This window comes from Lissotriton vulgaris, chromosome 6, assembly GCF_964263255.1.
Source record: "Lissotriton vulgaris chromosome 6, aLisVul1.2, whole genome shotgun sequence".
NCBI lineage: Eukaryota > Metazoa > Chordata > Amphibia > Caudata > Salamandridae > Lissotriton > Lissotriton vulgaris.
Window position 1 is genome coordinate 1,789,408,105 of NC_141694.1, and position 20,605 is coordinate 1,789,428,709.

Below are 20,605 nucleotides of genomic sequence, written 5' to 3' on the forward strand. Positions count from 1 at the left end.
CAGAGCAGCAGGGTATGCTTCGATGCTTCGAATTCTTGGTGTGCTGAACATGCTGTGAAATTGTATTTCAAACCATACGTACATGCGTTCCCTGGTCAATACACGATGTGCTGCTCCAGTCCAGGTTTTTCCTTTGAATTCTGGTACTTCTAGTCCTGTTTTAGAATGTAATACAGAGGAATATAAGTTCCAGAATGTAGCAGAAAAAAACATGGACTGGCTCAGCACATCACTCATGGGTATAGGAAACTCGGCAGGGCTGCACTTGCCTAATCTCCCTCACTAACCGGACTGGAGGTTTGAGTGTGTGAGAACCCCTTTTTTTTGAGTGATCGCCCCCATTTTCATCTGACTGTTTTTGCTATTTCTTTAACAATGCACATTGGGGCGCTGTGGCCCGTCCCCAGTGTGTTTGCTTTGACCTCTAGAACATGGAAAACTTGGCTATTCCCTAAGTAGCATGTTTAACTTTCCAGTAAAGCCATGGAATATGGTACTGCAAAATATAACAAGCACTGGCGTTGCCAATAGGTCTCGCAGTAGGAAAGTTGGAGTTATTGGTTTTGTAAATGACAAAGCCCTTTATGTTTTTAAAATGAAAACAAAAATAAAAGGCATTGTTATTTTCAATTGTAATAGCTCCAACTTTCCTACTGCGAGACCTTTTGGCAACGCCAGTGCTTGTTTGTTTTGCTTCTCAGGCAAGAGTCTCTCCTTCCCCTTTGCTAGTGCAGAAGCGGCTGAATATGTATCTTCTGTGAAGGATGCAGAGCAGATTCCTCAGGCCTCTGACATGCCCAGTAGTACAGCGCCATTCATGCCCAAAGTATGTAAAGTATGTATGTGGTAGGAGGCTGACTTCTCTTCTGTGGGGCTGATAATTAGCCTGTTCACAGCTGCATCGCTCGATTCGGGCATTTCTCTGTGGCACAGGCTGACATGTGGCACTCCTCATCCACGAACCCAAGAAAGATGGGTATAACACCGCTCCCAATGTGGGCGCTGGTGACCCCAAACTTTTGACACTCCAAAAAAGTATCTCAACAGAATTCCATGATTGGATGAGTCAGAGACGTTATTAAAACTCAATTTCTTGGGACAATATGTCATGGGTTAATTGGGCATTACGGAGAAATGGAGAAGTCTGAATTATTTTAAGTGCCAATTGGGCAGCAGAATCAAAAGGGAATCGGACAGCAATAGAATAGGAACGATGTCTCTCTGGCTCCCCCACCCCCCAAAATCAAGGGGTTTTTATACACTATTTCCGCATATGAAATTAACTGCAGAATCATGGTGTTGTGATGGAAAAGGTTATTTTCCTTGCAACTCGGAACACAGTTTTCTAAAACTTCATATTGCCTTAGCATGACCATAATTTTGCATGCAGCATGGAGTAAAAAAGAGGGAGGCCAGGTGGAGAGAAGCAACAAAAGAGGAGAGGTAGCCTTACGAATGACAAGTGGTGGACAAGCAACATGGAGAGTAGGCGGAAGCAACACAGGGGCGGGGCACAGGTGGGGGACTCAACATGTAGGGCACAGGTGGGTGAAGTAATGCGAAGTGTGAGGGGGGAAAGAAGATGCAGGGCGAAATTGGGTTGAAGAGCAACATGACAGGATGACAGTGTACAACATGAACGTGGAGCGGAGAACCACAAGGAAAAGCATCGTGGGGTCAGAACCACACAAGAGCGGTGGAGAAGCACACCGGCAGGGCAACAGCAACATGAGCACAGGGAAGGACAAAGAGGACAGAAGGGAGACTGTTGGCAAATACATTCACTCTAGTGGTAAGCAGTGGATTGGCTCTGAGCCAACTGTAAGCTAAAGAAAAATATCCTAAAAGCAACATCACATGAGCTGTTTCAGGAGAGAATTAATAATTAATTTGCGTAGTAAATTGCACCTATAGTAAGAGCTTTCCAAAATGATTTCCTGCCTCTCAGTGTAGACTGATTTTCTCAATAGTTTGGACTTGAAATCAACTTTCTTGAACTTTCAAGCCTAGAATATGGAACCCTGGATCACATGTTGGGCACCGGCAAATGGAGCACGATTGCAACCCTGTTCCAATAACCTAAAAATGCATACCTACGCATTGAACCCTTCCCTAAGGTGTGGTACCAGATTATCATGCCTATATAAAACTTTATGAATAAATACAACAATATCCTAGCACAATTATCGACTACCAGAATATAAAGAGAAGTATCCATTTGTAATTATAGATTTACGGGACTTAAATGCAGATGTATGCACATTAGCAATATGTCTACCTTCAAAGCACATTGATGTGATGTTAAGAAAAGTAAATCAATACTTGGCTCTTTATACCTGCTGTCATGAGGTTGTACTATGATCGTTTAGAAGCATGATATTTATATCCACGGTAATCTGCAGACCTCGAAAATGTATAAAAATGTACCAGACTGGACAGTCTATTGACCTGAATAATCTACTCAACGTAACGGTAATACGCTTGACCCCTAATCTGGTCTCAAATTATGTCATTTTAGTCAAATATTTTAATTCAGAGTCTCCTTTTTCTTCATTATCACATATGAGCGTGTCCCAGCGTTTTTCAGGGGGCGACAGGGCACACAGGGGCTACATGGCCCAACCATGATGGTTGAGGCCTTTTACCACTGATGTCCCGGGTCCTAGCCTACTAAGGGTACTGAGCAAATGGGCCAAGTGACCCTTCTGCACTTGACTCTCATTGGTAGCTGTGAACGAACAGTCAATGGCTACCTCGGGCAGGGTGGGGTGAGGGGGCGGGGGGGTGTAGAGACAGGTAAGTGAACACAAATTATAAATCAGAGTGCACACCTTACAAACAATAAATCAATGTCCCGTCAAATACTTACTATTATAAGAAATCACAGTTTTTTATTTCTAATTCTACACATGCAAATTAATAACGACATTCACATGCAATAATACAATCCACTTGATGTTGGGGCTCTAATAGTTGTCGAGCACCTCCCTGTCCCTCCCTCTTGCTTATAACCTGGTCAGGGATTATTCCTAATGCACTGGTGGCCATATCCAGGGAATGCTCACTAATAGGCTGTACTCAAGAGTTCCCCTTTGACTGATAGTAATCCGTGAAAAGTGGCTAGGGTGTTGCATGGTGCCCTGTTTCCTTATTTTTCCCTTATCAGCCCCACTTCCTTTCCTGAGATCTATCACTGAATCAAATAATACCTTTTTGAAGTGTAAAGAGAGGGTACCTTCCTCCAGTGTGCCCCTCCCAGCACACATGAATGCAGCAATAAACCAATCTGTCTGGGGGGGGATTCTCCCACTCCTCATGTCTTCACCAAGCCTGGGCTTCCCAAAGTGGAACCCAGGTTTCTCTATATAAAGTGCCAGTGCAGGCACACTCACTCAGTGTACATTCACAGCACACTTACTGTCCAGCACTGTTACCTCCATGCATTGTACCATTACTAGCACACATACATTCAGCACACACATTAAATCTGTACGTGCTGTTCAGCACCAAAGCTTTCTTATACTGTACTAGGGTGTGCTGTCTGCAAACACACACACTGCCATCACACACTACCCTCATGTGTGCTGCACAACATTTCACCCTTCATGTATTGTACGTCATGTAAGCACACCTACAACCAGCTCCTATTTCCATGCACTTACTGCACAGCACTGCATCTCTCATATAATGTATTCCTCGCAGGCAGCCATACACCCAGTACATCCCACATGTACTATACAGCACTGCTCTATTCCCTGTTCTGTACCCTTCCCAGGCCCACTTACATCCAGCGCCACTACTCCTGTGCTGCGCAGCACTTCACACCTACCTGATGTAGGTCAAGTGTGTGTTAAGCACACAGCAGCAGAACCTTTAAAAAGGTATGTGAGCCGATAGGCCTCACTCTAGTGACACTGGGTTGTCCGATAGGCCTCACTCTAGTGACACTGGGTTGTCACATTTTCATGCCCACCCTAGAGGTGTGGCCATGAAAATGAGAAAAACATACCCTGTGGGTACTCACAATCTATTCTGGGGGCAGCTCCTCTCCCACTAGGATTGGTGCCTGGCTGACTTGAAGGACAAATAATGAGGCAGGCCCATGTGTGAGCTTAATTTTCCTGTGGTAAGGCAGGCCTCTTTGAAGATAATTAAGTTACTGAGCAATACAGATACTGTTCAGTCAGAACAGGACTCCTCCCCACACCCCTTTGTCATCCTCTTCGGGAGTCAATTCACACCTAATCAAGGCTCCTGTGTGACAAGCTCAGACAAATAGGCTTCTAGAGGCTTTAGCCAGGCTAAAGGTAACATTTTAAATATTTGTTGCAAATCTGACTTTATCAATGAATTTGACTTGTAATAAATATTTTAACAAGTCCATGAAGTGAACTTTAATAAAGTATCCTAACACTTTCCTATGGAACAGCTAACTCTCCTACAGTGAAACTAGTTTTAAGGGCATTGACACTGAGGACATGTTTAACATTCAATGTTTACTTGCCCTTTTATATATCATGCACTCTGCCTTATGGGCACTTAACACTGACTTGGGGTTGGCTAATTCATATTTTAGGAGGAGTTAGGCATGTTAAAAGGGTTATTTTGACAGGCGATCTGGCATTTTTTAAACTGAATAGCCAGGCTACAGTAGTAGGCCTGCAGTCATGGTTTCCACTGTCACTTAGTGGTGTCAAAATGAGTGCTGCAGCCCACTACTTTGGGAGGGGGTGGGGGGCCTGGGTACACTTCGTAACGTATACTATTGGCTTGTAAGCACGTCCAACATGCTAAATAGGTGTTTACCAAGTTGCCATGTTTTCAGGGGTCCAAACACTTTCTCTAGGCACTGTTTGCAGAGTCCAACAAACCTGCCGAAAAATCGAACAAAAAGTGGGAGTCCCCATGGGAAAAAGGCATTTTTCTGCACCAATGCTTCATGAGACTAAGCAAATCACAGCGTCGTATAACGGCATAAACATTTGAGGAGGTCGAGACCATAAGAAAAGCAAAGTGTGTAGTAATACAGTGCTTTCTACCTCAAGTGGCCCTAATGTGAATTAGTCTAAAAGAGAAGTATCTTTGTGCAGATGTAATCATGAACACTTGAGATCCAGTTGTCGCTAATATGCTACATTGATCGGCATTGTAGTAGGCTGATCGATCCAAATACCGCCTGTACCCCTCCCCAACTCCGCGCCCAACACCACGCTGGACATGATTATGTCCACCCTCCTCCAATTGAAAGAAGAACTACATTCCATCAAAGAGTTGCTCATCACACACCCCAGACACCCCCCTCCCACCACCACCTTTACACCTAATAACACTTCCCCCGCGCCTCCTACTCGCCTTACCACACAACACTTCCCACACCGGACCTCTATCCCCTCTCGCAATACCAACAATCACAATACCAATCTCAATCGCATTACCACCAATCGTAATACTCCCTCTACACCTAACAACACTTCCTCCTCACCTCCTACTCGCCTTATCACACAACTCTCCCCACACCAGACCTCTATCTCCTTTCGCAATACCACCAATCGCCCCAGACGCACTACCAATACGATCTCAGACCATGACACACACGCCCTTCTCCAATCTTACGTCCCGGCTCCCCAAAATCGCCTAGCCACCAACCACCTGTCCATCCCAACGATTATCTCTAACCCCCTCAGGCCCCAAAAGGATAACAACAGAGGCGCCGTCCCCAACAACCTCACTAATGTGCCCATCACTATAGAACCTTCCTCCACCCTCTGCGCCCCTAGCCTCAAATGCATACTTCTCAATTGCAGATCGGCCCAAAGACATTCCGCGGGGGTCGCCGACCTCATCATGTCTCAGGAACCGGATCTAGCCAATCTGACTGAAACGTGGTTGTCTGATTCTTCTACACCTATCTTGGATATCCTAGTCCCCCCCCCAACTACTGTATCATTAGACTTGACAGGACCAAAAAGACAGGCGGTGGAATTGCCTGTATTTACAGAAGCAACCTCTCAGTTACTAAAGCGTCCGCCCCCTCTCTCTTACTTCCTGTGAATACCTCTGCCTTGATGTCATCAGCGAAAGCAAACCGGTCTGCTCACTACACATCATATACCACCCACCTGGGGACAAGCTCTCCTTCTGCCAACAACTCATGGACACAATATCAACCAATTCAGGACGGCAAAACACCCAAATTTTCCTTGGCGACTACAATCTCCATTGGAATGACAGCAGTGGCACAGTGGTAAATAGCCTCAAAAGCTTCCTCAACGTTCTTGATCTCACCCAAATATGCAATAGCCCGACCCATGAGAAAGGTTCTATCCTCGACCTTATCATCTCCAAAGAGGACGCTATTAAACTTGAGTCAATCCAACCTTGTGACTGGTCAGATCATCATATTGTCTCCTTCCTTATCAATGAAAAAATTAAATTTAACCCAGTTCAACCCTCTAAGCCCAAAGTCTGGAAAAGGGACATGAAGAAACTCAACCCAAACTCCTTACCGCCTAACAGCTGCAATCTCCTACTTCCCCCGTCCGGCGCTACGGACGTTCAACTCCTGACTGACCACTATCTAAATGCTATGTCCACAATAATCAATGAGGCTGCACCCATGCAACTGAAAAGAGTCTCGTCCAAGATCTCCAACCCATGGTATGACGGGAGCCTCAATGAGGATAGACGGGCCATGCGAATGGCAGAGCGCACTTGGAGGTCAGCCCCCTCTGCACTGCACCTAAAAAGCCTGAAGAAACAGAGAAACGCCTACTTCAGGAAAATAAAACGCTCAAAAAGAGATTTCTTCATCCTCCAGCTCGCCCAAGCAAAAAACCGCCCTAGGAAATTGTTTGAGTTAATCAGAACACAATCCAAAGAACAACCCCAGACACTCAGCACCATGGGCGTTACCCCTTCCTGTGAAGACTTCTCTGCTTTCTTTAACCAAAAAAACCGACCACATAAGAAGCGATCTCCTCAATGACGCAATCCTTTACTCCAACCCCCAACACACAGCAGCGCCTGAACCAAAGAACAATGCTACATGGTCATCCTTTGGCACCTACTCCGAAGAAGAAATTGGTAGATTGCTCAGCACCCTGAAACCATCCAATCACCTCACTGACCCCCTTCCTGCAAACGCTGTAAAAGACTTTACCCCTTTGCTCCTCCCACTCTGGATGGACTAAAATTATCAATAGCTCTCTTCAACAAGGATCCATCCCTGACGCCCTCAAAGTCGGACAAGTCACACCTCTACTAAAAAAACCAACAGCAGACCCCACTGATCTAAACAATTACCGCCCTGTTACAAATATTCCCACCCTCGCTAAACTGTTGGAAAAATGCGTACAGCTACAACTGACTAAACACATAGACAAGTTTGATCTCCACAACGCTCATCAATCAGGCTTCCGTGCAGGGCACAGTACCGAAACTGCCATGACTCACATAGTGGACGACGCCCTCCAAATCCTAGACCAAAACAATACCTGCCTCCTCATCCTTCTGGATCTCTCCTCAGCATTCGACACAGTTAAACATGAGAACTTACTCGAACTGTTAAACACCAGAATGGGCATATCAGGGACTGTTCTCAAGTGGTTCACCTCTTTTCTACACAACCGGTTACAAAGATTCAAAAGGAACAACCTGATGTCCTCTCTGGTATCTGTATCGCTAGGCGTCCCTCAAGGATCCTCCCTCTCCCCAACACTGTTTAACCTAGTTATGGAACCTCTCACTACTTTGCTACAGACATCCAATGTTCACTTTCACATGTATGCCGACGACACCCAACTTTATCTCAAAATACAATCCCCCAAGGACATCATGCTTCTGAACAGCACGATCAGAAACACCCAATCCTGGCTTGCCGAGAATCACCTCAAACTCAATGCCCTAAAGACTGAGTTCCTCCTGATCTCACCTCCCGCAAAAATCTCTACGGCTCAAACATGCCTTAAGCACTTAACGGCTCTAAATGTACAACCTACCGTCGTAGACTCAGCAAAATCTTTAGACATAACACTTGACGCCAATCTCGCCATGCAGCAGCACATCAGCAAGGCAACCAAAGGAGCGAACTTCCAAATCAATACCTTGAGAAAACTTAAACCCTTCCTTCCTGCCAAAGACTTCCAAACTGCAGTACAATCTATAGTCATCCCACACATAGAATACGGAAGCACCGCCCTCTGCGGGCTCCCCCTAACTACAACGGCACCCCTAAGAGCGTCCCTTAACGCTGCAGCGAGACTCATCACTGGCTCAAAAAAACACTCATATTTCCCCTGACTTTAAATCCCTGAACTGGCTACCTTTTGAAGCCAGAATACATCTGAAAATCGCCTGCATGACTCACAAGGCCTACATGAACTCACCCGCCTACCTCACTCAAAAGCTGACAATCTCGGGTGGCTCTAGAACTACTAGAAGCACAAACCATCTTCTGCTGAAGCCTCGAAGATTCCAGAAGGAAAAAACCTATAAACGCTCCTTTTCAGGAATGGCACCCAGGATCTGGAACTCACTCCCTCCTGAAACCAGGCTCATCTCCTCCAACAAACTGTTTAAGAAAGAAGTAAAAGCGATCCTCATGGCTAAATACACATGATCTATTATTCTGTATTTCTCATGAATCCGCTCCGTAATACCTGCCTGACCCCTTGGTCTACTTGTAATTCTTGTATTATGACTTATTTGATTGTATTTCCCTCTTTGTATATTGATATATTGTTGACGCACCTGTCTGACTTTGCACACTGTACCTACACCACCTCAACTATCCCTACTTTTGTACTACTGATGCACCTGTGTGACTATACATCCTGCACTCACCTACCTCAACTGTGCCCACCTTTATGTTATCTCCAAAAACACTTTAAGCACGCTTAAACAAGTATATGCTTACTTTTGTACTTTTATATTATTGGCGCAACTGTTTGACTATGCACCTTGTACAGACACTACCTCACCTGTGACCTACCTCCTGTTTTTTGACCTACCTATGTAACTATGCCCCTTGTACCTAACTACCTCAACTATTACATTCTATTACTTTATCACCCCCGTGCCCTTATAAAGCGCTCTGATATCTGCAAAGATCTTGTTCGCGCTATATAAAACTTTCAAAATAAATAAATAAAATAAATAAAAGGATCTCTTCACTACTACTGATGACTACACTGTTTGTTTCCACCATCATATATGTGCTGCTTAACTCCTGATGAAGGCGGTAGTCCACCACCACTATGAGGGTAGCACTTTGGGTGCCCTTGCCAACTAGACCGCAATCAGCTAGACCGGCCTATATCGTGGTGCACACGCATGATCCGTGTTTACCTATGATAAAAAAAATCAGCATTAGGGATCCAGACAGTAGTATAGTTGGACACTCAAGGCTGGGGCACACGTCTTTAACCAGGCAGAGAACTCCTTCAGATATCTTCATGTTTGCTGTACAAAAACGTTTCCCACGCCCATGTCACAGTTCACTGTACAAAATCCTCAAACTTTGCAGTCGGAGAAAGAAAATAAACATGAATTTCTAGGATACAATAAGCAGCAATTTGTAGGAAGACATAAGCTGACATATGACCTCTGTCTTTGAATGTGCAGCAAATGTGACAAAATATAAACAAGATTTAACCCCTTCCATGCGGCCGCGATTCCCCTGGTGTGCTGTAAACAACACGAACAGGGGCGGGCCGTGACGAACCCCAGCCGTCATCAGCACACGAGCACCGTAGTGCATGACGGCTGGGGTTCGTCATCAGCATGGAAGGGGTTAAAGACCTCTTTATTGTTCATTCACTTTCTAAATGAAAAGAAAAAGCACCTGTCCTTTGCTAGCCCAAGCTCTCTTGCCAGAAAGGACCAGTACACCCTAAAAATAGCTTGCTATGCTAAAATCTGACTCGCCTTATTGAGTAGATTTTTCGAATCCTTATCTGACACAGCCATGCCTTGAGAGACGCAAGTCCCTACCACTATTTGTCCACACAAGGACAGGGAAGGGGTTAGTGGTGAGATCGATCAGTGGTCTGTGAATATCTGTTATTGGGCATGAGAAAACGGAAATGCAAAAATATCTGTTATTGAGGGCCCAGAACCGACCTTCTTGAGCTGTGGAGTGGAATGGCTGCATCCACAAGGGACATGCTTATGGGCTACCCCTGGCCACAGTGGTGAACTATTGACGACTGAGAAGATGCGGCAAAAGTCCGGAGTCCCGGTCTGCTATGATACGAAATGTGCGTGGGGACGGCCGCCGCAGACCATCACTCCTAGAAGTCTCTGCAAGCAGACGGACCCATAGGCGCCACGGCGGCTGGGGAGAAGTGGTTTCTGGTGGAGGACCCCTTGCGATGCCCTTGTGCCTGTGGTGTGGTCACCAGCTCTGCATTTTTCCAGGGAGCAGAGAACACTTGAAGGTAATTGGCAACCGAAAACCACAACAGCATTGACCCGAGGGTGAAGTACTCATTGGGGGAAGGGGATATTCCTGCTTGCAGAGTCGGCCTGGCTGGGTCCCGATGCGGCTTGTGGGTGTTGGGTCCCCCATCCGACCTTACTCTCTACAGATGGCCTCGGCGGCCGTTCGCTTCGAGTACGACTGGGCCCTACCGGACGCTGACCTCATAGAAGGGGGAAGATCTATTCACTGGCCAACGCACAGACTATCCCCCAGACATCCATACTCCCCCACAGCACAGGATACAGACAGTGGACTCAGATAAACCCTTCAGAACTCAAGATATACCAGTAGGTAGGGCCTCAAAGCAGAGCACCATTTGTGCCAGCCGTCAATCCAGGGATATGTTGGATGTCAAGATAGGCTCTTTGGGGTCAGATGTCATGCTCCTGTGACAGGATCTCAGAAACTCAGTGCCTAGACTGCCTGAAACTGAAAAGAGTCTCTAGCATCGAAGACACAGTGACCACTATCCAAAAAAAAAGTCTCTACCAATGAGTCTTTGACAAAAGGCCTTGCAACATGAGTCGAAGACGCTGAAGGAAGAACACACCGCAAAAACCTCTGCTTCGTGGTGCTGCAAGGGAGAAGACGCTGTGAAATTTCTCATTGCCTGGCTGCAGAGCTGGCAGCCGGCGGACTCCCTCTCCCCCTGCTTCATTATTAAAAGGGCACACAGGGCCCTCATTCGAAAACCTCCTCCCGGTGCCAAACCCAGACCAATAATCGCTAGAATACATTTTCAGGCCAGGTTGCAGGACTCTCAGGTTTGAAGAGCAACACACAATGATCTTTCCTGATTATACCAAATTAGTCCAGCAAAAACGTCAGTCGTTCATGGAGGCCAAGGAGCGGCTCCGATGCTTCAAAATTGCGTACACCCTGCTCTTCCAGGCCCTCCTATGGGCGATTTACATATCGTTCTTCGATACTCTTGAGGAGGTATTCGCCCGGCCAGATGAAGAAATTCACGTAAAGTCCTGCACCCCACCACTGCCCAAGTTTCATGCCTCCACAAGAGACCGCACACGCCAACAACCCAAACCAAAGGAAAACAGTGCCACAAGTCCTGATCCTCTTGGTGGTCATGGGAAAACAGAGAAGATCAGTCTGTACCTCCTTGAGCAAGCTGTATGAATTCTGCAAGTCGGACACGTGTTGGTGGTTCCGTGGGCGATGGAACTCGATATCCTGGACATGTACCTTATTTGGTTTTATTCACGCGCAGGTTGTGATTGGGTATTTATGTCGGGGTATGCTCCCTGGTGGGACATCACCTGAACATCAGTTAAACGTTATGTTAGTGGGTTGGTTCCTGGGGATCCACGGTCACCAACCCCTATTCGAGTAGGCCAGACTTGTCCCAAGCGACACAGGTTCTTCAATGTTCCTGAAGTATTGGTGTTGGGGGGACGTCATGGGGAATGTTTATTAGTTTGACGTGCTATGCTCCACATAACCATCATGGTGGCCCATTGAGGGAAGAATATACACCTCCTCCAACATCACACACACATGACAACTCGATCATGGAAGATAAGTCTACTACCTCACAGGGCAAGCTCTATAGCCTCAGCTGGAACATTAGAGATATTCCAGATAAAGTGAAAAGGGGGGCAGTGCTACGACAGGCCAAGAGTCATGGTGATGACGTCCTAATGCTCAAGGAAACGCACCTTATCGGACTCCATGCATGTCCAGATTCGGCTATGAGTTAGTCTATCACTTTGGGTTCTTTAGAGGCTCTAAGGGCACAGGGCTCCTTATACACCTTAGAGTTCCCTTCCAATCTGCACACTCAGGATAGATAAACAAGGCAGATATATCATTGAAGCAGGCACCATATATGGTGAGAAGGTGGTCCTGGGTAGTGTACATGCTTCCCCCACCCTTGGCTCAGAAACTCATCGAACGACTAATGACTATTTGGCTAGATATACCAGAAGGCTTAATGGCCATGGGGGGTATTGGAATTATGTACTGCACACAGAGAATAAAAGTGCTTTTATTTGATTTCACAAAATCAGAAAAGGGTGGAACATACCACCATGGGCTATACAACATAACACAGTAAACAAGATAAAAAATTGTAGCAAACAAATTTATATAAATAGTAAAGTAATTAATCTCAAGGTCCAAAATCTTTTTAAAAAAGATACCTCGACCAGAGGTCTCAAAAATAGAGTTGTAAACATGTCTATGCCTCCTGCTTCAGGTAAAGTTCTTGTGCAGAAGAGGGGAAAACGAGAGAATGAAGCTGTTGAAAAGGTCCTTGGAGGACTCAGCCCGACTGCGTGATGGAATACTGGTCATCTGTCCTTCTGCACACATAGATAGACAGATGGTGACCCCAGGGGGGCTTAGCGGACACACGAGAATCACACCTGTTGCGCTTGTATAAAAGCATGGAATACACAGATACATGGCATATGCTTCATCCACCGGAAAAAAGGGCTACACATATTACTCACAGGTTCACCAGACGTTTCCCACATTGATTATCTATTCGTTCCCACCAGCTAAGCCTATAGGGACTCCGGTGTGGAGATACTGCCCAGGGACCTCGCGGATCATGCTCCGATATCACTCAGCCTTCGGATAGGACCCAATCTGCACCCCTTCACTGGCGTATGTCCTTGTGGCATCTGCATGGCCAACATAATCGAACACACACATATTGTGCCATACACGACTACATTGACTCGAATACAGGGACGGTGGCTTCAGCAAAGACCCTGTGGGAGGTCATGAAACCGGCCCTCCCCGGAGTCGACCTCTCTATTTGTGCACACAAATGCACATACCACTGAGAAAAACTGATACAAATCCAAGCCCAGCTGTTGACTCTGGAGAGGCAGGGGTGAGTTGAGAAGGGGGCACTCGCGTGTTGGCAAATAGTCTAAATGCAACAAATATGCTGGGGAGAGTTAATGGAAAAAGCAAAGACAATATGGTTAGCATCCAGAAGCCACATTTACCAATAAGGTGACAAATCTAGCAAACTACTGCATAGGTTATGTCAACAAGCCACATTGCCAGCACATATACAATGCTTAAGGAGCTCAGACGGGGCTGTCCTGACAGATCCATCATTGATTGCAGACAGCTTCCCTGACTATTACCATCAGCTTTACCAAGAACGAGATACCCTGCCAGCAGCCACTGTTAAAACATTTATTGATGACCTCCCCCCGAGAGACCTCATAGACACTGCCGGGGCACAGCCCGACACTCCACTCATGGTCGAAGAACTCTCGGTGGCCTCAGCCGAGTTGCGACTGGGTAAGTCCCCTGCTCCAATGGATTCCCTTGTGAATTCATTAAAATATACGTCACAATTGGGTGCCCTCTAGTTGGCGGTTCTGCAGGTCGCAGTGCAGGAGAGTAGACTCCCACTTGACTGGAGGCATGCCGAGGTTATGGTGTTCCTGAAGCCAGGCCGTCCCCTGGAGCTCCACTCCTCATATCGCCCGATCTCTCTCCTCAACACAGAGGCTAGTTGCTCGCCAAAATGCTAGACGATAGGCTCATGCCCTGCGTAACGGACCTGGTCCTTATAGCTTTATGTTTCGACATGCTACACATCACAACATCAGACGTGCCCACATTGCCATAGCTGCCATGGATCACTTGGGAGTCCGTGCTGCTTTACTCTTGGCAGATAGATAAAGCCTTCGACTCCGTCAGTTGGTCGTATCTTTTCACGCTCCTGAAATGCCTACATTTTGGGCCGCGGTTCCTAACCTATATAACCCTGCTATATACCGCTCTTACAGCTGCGGTGCGAGTAGCGGGCTCAGTCTCTTCATGATTCCCTATCTATAGAGCCACCCGTCATGGCTGCCCGCTAGTGCCATATCTTGTTGCATTGGCAGTGAAGCAGCTTGCGGCATGGATGAGGATAGACGCGCAGCTACGAGAGTTAAGAGTGGTCACTAGAGGTATCAGACCGCATTGCATTATACGCAATGTTTTATTCTTCATAACCGATCCCCACAGATCCGGCCCCCAGCTCCTCTGTATAATGGAGGTGTTTGGAGAGACTTCTGGGCTTTATATGAACACAACCAAGTCAGTCCTCTGGCCGCTTTCGGTTGCGCAGGTAGTGGGTGCTTGGGTGAAGGGACTTGCAATAGCCACAGATGGCATGCGAAATATGGGTATCTTTCTGACAGCCTCACTGCCCATGGCATGGCAGCACAATTTGGCTCTACTGACAGAACAAGTGCAGGCAGAAATGAAATCCTGGTCCCATGTACCCCTTAACCGCTTCGGCGATCTGCCATCTTTAAGATGGTGCCTTTGCCTTGTCTGCTATACCAGCTGCAAAATCATCCATACCCGATCTCTGCCACATGGCTTCGACAAATTAATGGTATATTGTGTCATTTCTTATGGGGAGAAGGCACTAGCTGAGTAGCGCTACACACGTTAACAGTCTACATACTGCTGCAGCATTGTAGCAGCGGACCTACAGTCGTACATGCAGCAGCGCACCTGCACATACTAAATGAATGTTAGTAGAGCAATAGAGGAGATCCTGCGTATGCAGCCGAACGCCTAGTAATGGGACACACCCCTGTTCATACATACCAATACAGAGAGCCTGGGATCCGGGCTCTGCCTCCCGCAATGGGAGTCGTTTTTCGCGTAAGGAAACAATCACTGAGACATATGGGATGGTTGGGCAGATTAACACAGGAAACCCAACTGTGGTGTGGCGGTCTTCTCCCTCAGGTGGCCACTTTAAAGGGTATATCCACTTTAGGGACAGTCATATGCGGGATGACTCTTAAATCCTTTCAAGAACTGCAAACCGAATTTCATATGCCACATACGTAATTTTACAAGTACTTGCAGTTCAGACACGGCACATGGACATTGGGCCACTTGAAGACCGTGACTGGAATGAGGCACCAGAGTCCCCTTGCAGCGCAGCCATCTCATCCCGCCTACGACTTATCCAATTTAATTACTTACATAGGGCATACTTCACACGATATGAATTATAGCGGTCCGGCCTGGTGCCCTCCCCTACCTGCCTGTGCTGCAATGCTGCAGACGATATGCTCCTACATACAGTTTGGTCATATGATGTGTTAGCCAGGTTTTAGCAGAGGGTACTTGCATGTCTATCCGAGGTTCTAAGTGGGATCTTCCCATATCCCCCAAATTAGCCATTCTACATATAGCCGATGAAATCGGGGGTAATACATATAAACGCCACCTTCTGTTTCTAGGCCTCACCATAGCTTGACTTGACTTTGGAAAGCACCTACCTCTCCGAAGATGGGATTATGGAAGTGAGGACTAGATTTCTGTATGGGTCTGGAATGCCCAGTATTCATTGCCTGAGGGTGTACGCAAAAACACGCAAAGCTATGGTAGCGCTGGGCAGATTACAGCGGTATTCTGCTACCCCCTACCACTGGATACACATGCTATGCCCTAAACAGAGCTATAACTATCCACCACTAATTATATTGTGTATACAAGATGATAATCAGATGTCACTGGGAACTTGCAAGGAGATACGAAGGCGTTATGGAATGCGTTAATATTAAGGTTTAATACTCTTTAGTTACTGATGCATATGCTACAGAAACTAAGCCATGTTTGTGTATTCTACCTAAATATTCACGTATAACGGGCCCTGTGTGTCAAATGCGGCTACGAATACCAATGAAATATGTTGTGAAAAAAAGATTTGTCTAAATGTACTTGGCAGATTTCTTTAAAATGCACCACTTGCTACTTTCATTTATATAGATGGAACTATATATTTTAGCAACACAGTTGCCCAATTGGGAGTGGCAGAATTGTGTGGTGCAGCTGGCATATTTAAGTAGTGACACTAGCAAACCATATCACGCTATCGGCATAATTGAGCACTGCCCTGAGGTTGTTAGCCGCGTTAGTAAATTCGAGTTGCTCATCGTTGTATATGGATAATAGTATGAGTTGTAGGATAAAACCGATGTAAAATGTCCTAGCACGTGATTCACAGAGGGCTTTTTATTTTGGTGGACTATATATTGATCTACATTTTACCTGCAAGGTAAGCACTTCTCTAATATTTCCTAATATCCCCTTCAGTACTTCTTCTACAAACGTTGATATTTTAGTCATGTATTAAGAAAAATGTGTTTCAAAAGTACGGTTTGGCCTCATTTTGTGAAAGAGTTCTTGGCAGAGAGTAACTCCAATAAGCAGTCTCTGTTCTCAGTTGTTCCACGACTTTATTCACCATTGTGCAGTTATTCAATTTTATTCATTGTACTAATTTCACAAACATTGATGTTTTTCTCTTCTTCTGCTTTTATTTTGACAAAGGATTTCGTCAGCGGTGGTACCATCGTGACAGACAAAACCAGTGTCAATGTCGGCCTTTCAAAGGTATATGAGCCATAAGGTCCTCTTGGGGCAACGAGCATTAAGATGAACCTTACAGAATCAATGACAGACTCGGCAGACCAGGGCCATCATGATTATCTCAACAGCTCATCTACACTGCAGAATGGCAATGGAACCTTCAGGGAATTCCAGGAGATTATCCACACTGCAACCCTAGTTACTTGCACCTTTTTACTGGTTATCATATTCTGTTTGGGGTCTTATGGGAACTTAATCGTCTTCTTGTCCTTCTTCGATCCTGCCTTCAGGAAATTCAGAACCAACTTTGATTTCATGATCCTTAACCTTTCCTTTTGCGACCTTTTCATTTGCTGTGTGACTGCACCCATGTTTGCCTTTGTCTTGTTCTTTGACACTACTGCAAACGTTCCAGAAGCTTTCTGTTTCACTTTTCACTTAACAAGCTCTGGATTTATAATTATGTCTCTCAAAACCGTGGCTGTCATTGCACTCCACAGACTGCGGATGGTTCTTGGTCAGCAGCCCAACAGGACTGCTTCCTTCCCTTGTACCCTGCTGCTCACTGTTCTGTTGTGGACTACAAGTTTTACTTTGGCCACCTTGGCTACTCTACGGACCCGAAAATCCAAGATATGCCTGCCGATGTACAGCCTCAATAGGGGAGAAGGGAAAATTATCCTTTACTTGTATGTAATTGACTTCACCTTTTGTGTTGCTGTTGTATCCATCTCCTACATAATGATAGCCCAAGCATTGAGGAAAAACACCCAAGTGAGAAAATGCCCCATCATAACAGTGGACACCAACCGACCACAACCTTTCATCGGCCCAGTCGTCGATGGTGTACAGTGCACTGTCCCTGCCTTGTACAGGAACCAAAACTACAACAAGCTGCAGCACATCCAGACCCATGCCTATACGAAAAAACTAAGTCAGCTGCCATTACCAGCCAACAAGCTGCAGCTGGTATCGGCTGTCAATCTGTCGACAGCAAAGGATTCCAAAGCTGTTGTGACCTGTGTTGTGATTGTTCTTTCAGTTCTGGTGTGCTGTCTCCCGCTGGGCATTTCTCTCATCCAGGATGTCCTTACCAATAGCAGCAGCTTCATTCTGTACCAGTTTGAGTTATGTGGATTTACACTCATATTTTTCAAATCGGGATTAAACCCATTCATCTACTCGCGCAACAGTGCTGGCCTCAGGAGGAGGGTTCTTTGGTGCATCCAGTATGTGGCTCTGGGCTTCCTTTGCTGTAAGCAGAAGACAAGGCTCCGTGCCATGGGCAAGGGAAGCCTGGAGGTGAATCGAAATAAATCATCGCACCACGAAACTAACTCTGCCTACATGCTTTCCCCAAAACCTCAGAAAAAGTTTGTGGACCAAGCATGCGGCCCAAGCCATTCTAAAGAAAGCATACTGAGTCCAAAGGTTTCTGCTGGGCACCAACATTACGGGCAGAGCAGTTCAACTCCCATCAATACTCGTATAGAACCTTACTACAGTATCTATAACAGCAGTCCGTCTGAAGAAGTAAGCACTCCCAATAGCTTGCAGCCAGTAACTTCCACGTTTGGATTTGCCAAATCCTACATCGCCATGCACTATAACACCACAAATGACTTGATGCAAGAATATGACAGCACTTCTGCAAAGCAGATACCCATTCCATCTGTTTAACAGACGGGTGCAAGGCAATTGAGTTTATTTTGTCAAAATATTTCCTAACATGCTAATTTATTTTTGTTGATGAGTTGGGTATTTTTCATACCTATGAAGGAATAGTGTTTGGTTTAAATTTTTTTGCACAAGAGTTCTTACTTGGTTGCCAAATTCGTTTTAGGTAGCTGGTCCTCTTAATGTATAAAATAACGTCACTGTCTGACCATGTTTACGCTAGGGAATTTGTAAAAATTAGGAAAGACTGTACATTAAAAAGGGCCAGTGTGTTTTTGCATTCTTGTAATGTGTTTTTTGCAGTATTATTACGTTTCTTTTACCAACAGTACATTAAAAGTTTGGAGCAGGTGGTGAAACATGTTGTTTCATATTGTTGCAATTCACTACATTCCTATCACTTAGGATTCCAATTTTTTTGACTTACGTTGGGTTGGGTAGTGGCGATCTCATGGGGTCTACTCACCACTAGATTGCTATCTTGCAAGTGTGGCAGGCCAATAATTAAGCAAGTTGGTGGTGTGTGAGGCCATGCCATATATATTTTTTTAATACATAGGGCCATATGAATATGGAGATATTCAGGATATTGGGTTTCCACAAATTGAGGCTTAAATTTCTTCCAGTGGATACTGTAATCCCAGTGTTCTAGTCTAGTTAGCTATTTTGGTGCTTTAGCAATTCACTAGGTAACTGATTTCAGCTGAGGAAGTCATAGATTTCAGACAGTTTTCTTTTTAATCACTTCTGCTAATGATATTCCTATAGAGTACTATTACAAGTGAAGTACCATGTGCCCTTGCCCCAAAGCCGGGGTCCAACCCATTTATACAACCTGCGAACACCAGTATTCCACAGATTTCAAACCAGTCCAGTATATACGGAAGTGTAAAAAAGACTGGAGGGATGTATTGGTTGGGCTCACTGCTTCTGAACTTTTTTGCAAGTTTGCCAGTAATAATGACTGATATCCAGTATTTTGGGATTCTCCACTTATAATCCTGCAATTCCATGTTGAAAAAACATATTGGGACTGAATTACTTTTGATAATGCCAATGCCTGATCATCTGTATTAATTTCAAATATTTGTGAATATTGCAGAGCTGAGAGGTGATATTCTTACAAATGCATTTTCTTTCTAAAACATGTGAAGTGTTGTTGTTAACAGTGTTGTGTGTCAATGCCTTTTCCTCATTAAGACACCATTGGTGGGTTCCTATTTACACCATCTCTTAAAGACTGAGAATGGTAATACCATGAATGCACACACCTTGTTAGGCCAAGTAACCATTTTGTTATTGATGTTTTTATGCTTTCGTTATCTATTAAAACACTGGAAAATTAGGCACTGTGTATTCATTTCTGAAGACTACCTAATTTTTGCTTGTCGCCATAAGAAACTAATTCAGAAATCATCTTTTTGTCTGTAAGAAAACCGTAAGGTAATTAGAATAAACTCCTCATTATGTGGATGGTGACAAATAAATAAAATATTTACTTTTTCAAATATTCTGAGGTTTCCCATCTTCTCTTTTGAAGTCCATCCCCATTCTGGTCCGGTTACTCTTCATCTTTTCCTGCTGTCCAGTGCTTGCTTTCAGAAACAATGTGAATTAATTTGTTTTTAAAAATGGATTGTTTAAGGCCACCGTCAGTTATTGTGTCAAAATGTCAAATGGTATTTTTCATCTATGTACTCTTCCTTAACTCATTTGCCAGAAGACTACTATATATTCCTGTTAGATCTTTTATTTTAGGGTTGTTACTGTGCTATTAACTTTCCTTCGTGCCTCTGAGCATTCAGGTGGGAGAGCAGGAGTATGTATAGAAGCAGTAAAATGTAGCATAATAGTCCAACTAGAGGGTTAACATTGAAAAATGTATGCAGAAGTCCCTCTCCCTTTTATAAAGTGCTACTCCTAGGACAATGGGATTATTGGAGTGCCACAGTGAAAATTTTTCTGAATATGATGTAGCAGGTGGCAAATAATTCCATAGGAGGAGCTCGGGTAAAGAAGAGAATGTCCACAGAATCTTTTGTATCTGAATCAATGAGGTGACAGTAGTCCTTTTTTAGC

General features: G+C 45.1%; 1 protein-coding gene across 2 annotated transcripts in view; it reads left to right on the plus strand.

Annotated features, from left to right (window-relative positions):
• GPR75 (G protein-coupled receptor 75) overlaps positions 1–20,036 on the plus strand; it is a 34,244-nt gene extending 14,208 nt beyond the window's left edge. For both annotated transcript variants that reach the window (XM_086928050.1, XM_086928049.1), the window contains exon 2: positions 16,811–20,036. In XM_086928050.1, coding sequence (XP_086784176.1) covers positions 16,916–18,529 — 1,614 coding nt within the window. In that variant the 5' untranslated portion in view covers positions 16,811–16,915 and the 3' untranslated portion in view covers positions 18,530–20,036. The remainder of the gene's footprint in view (positions 1–16,810) is intronic.
• Positions 20,037–20,605: the final 569 nt, after the last annotated feature.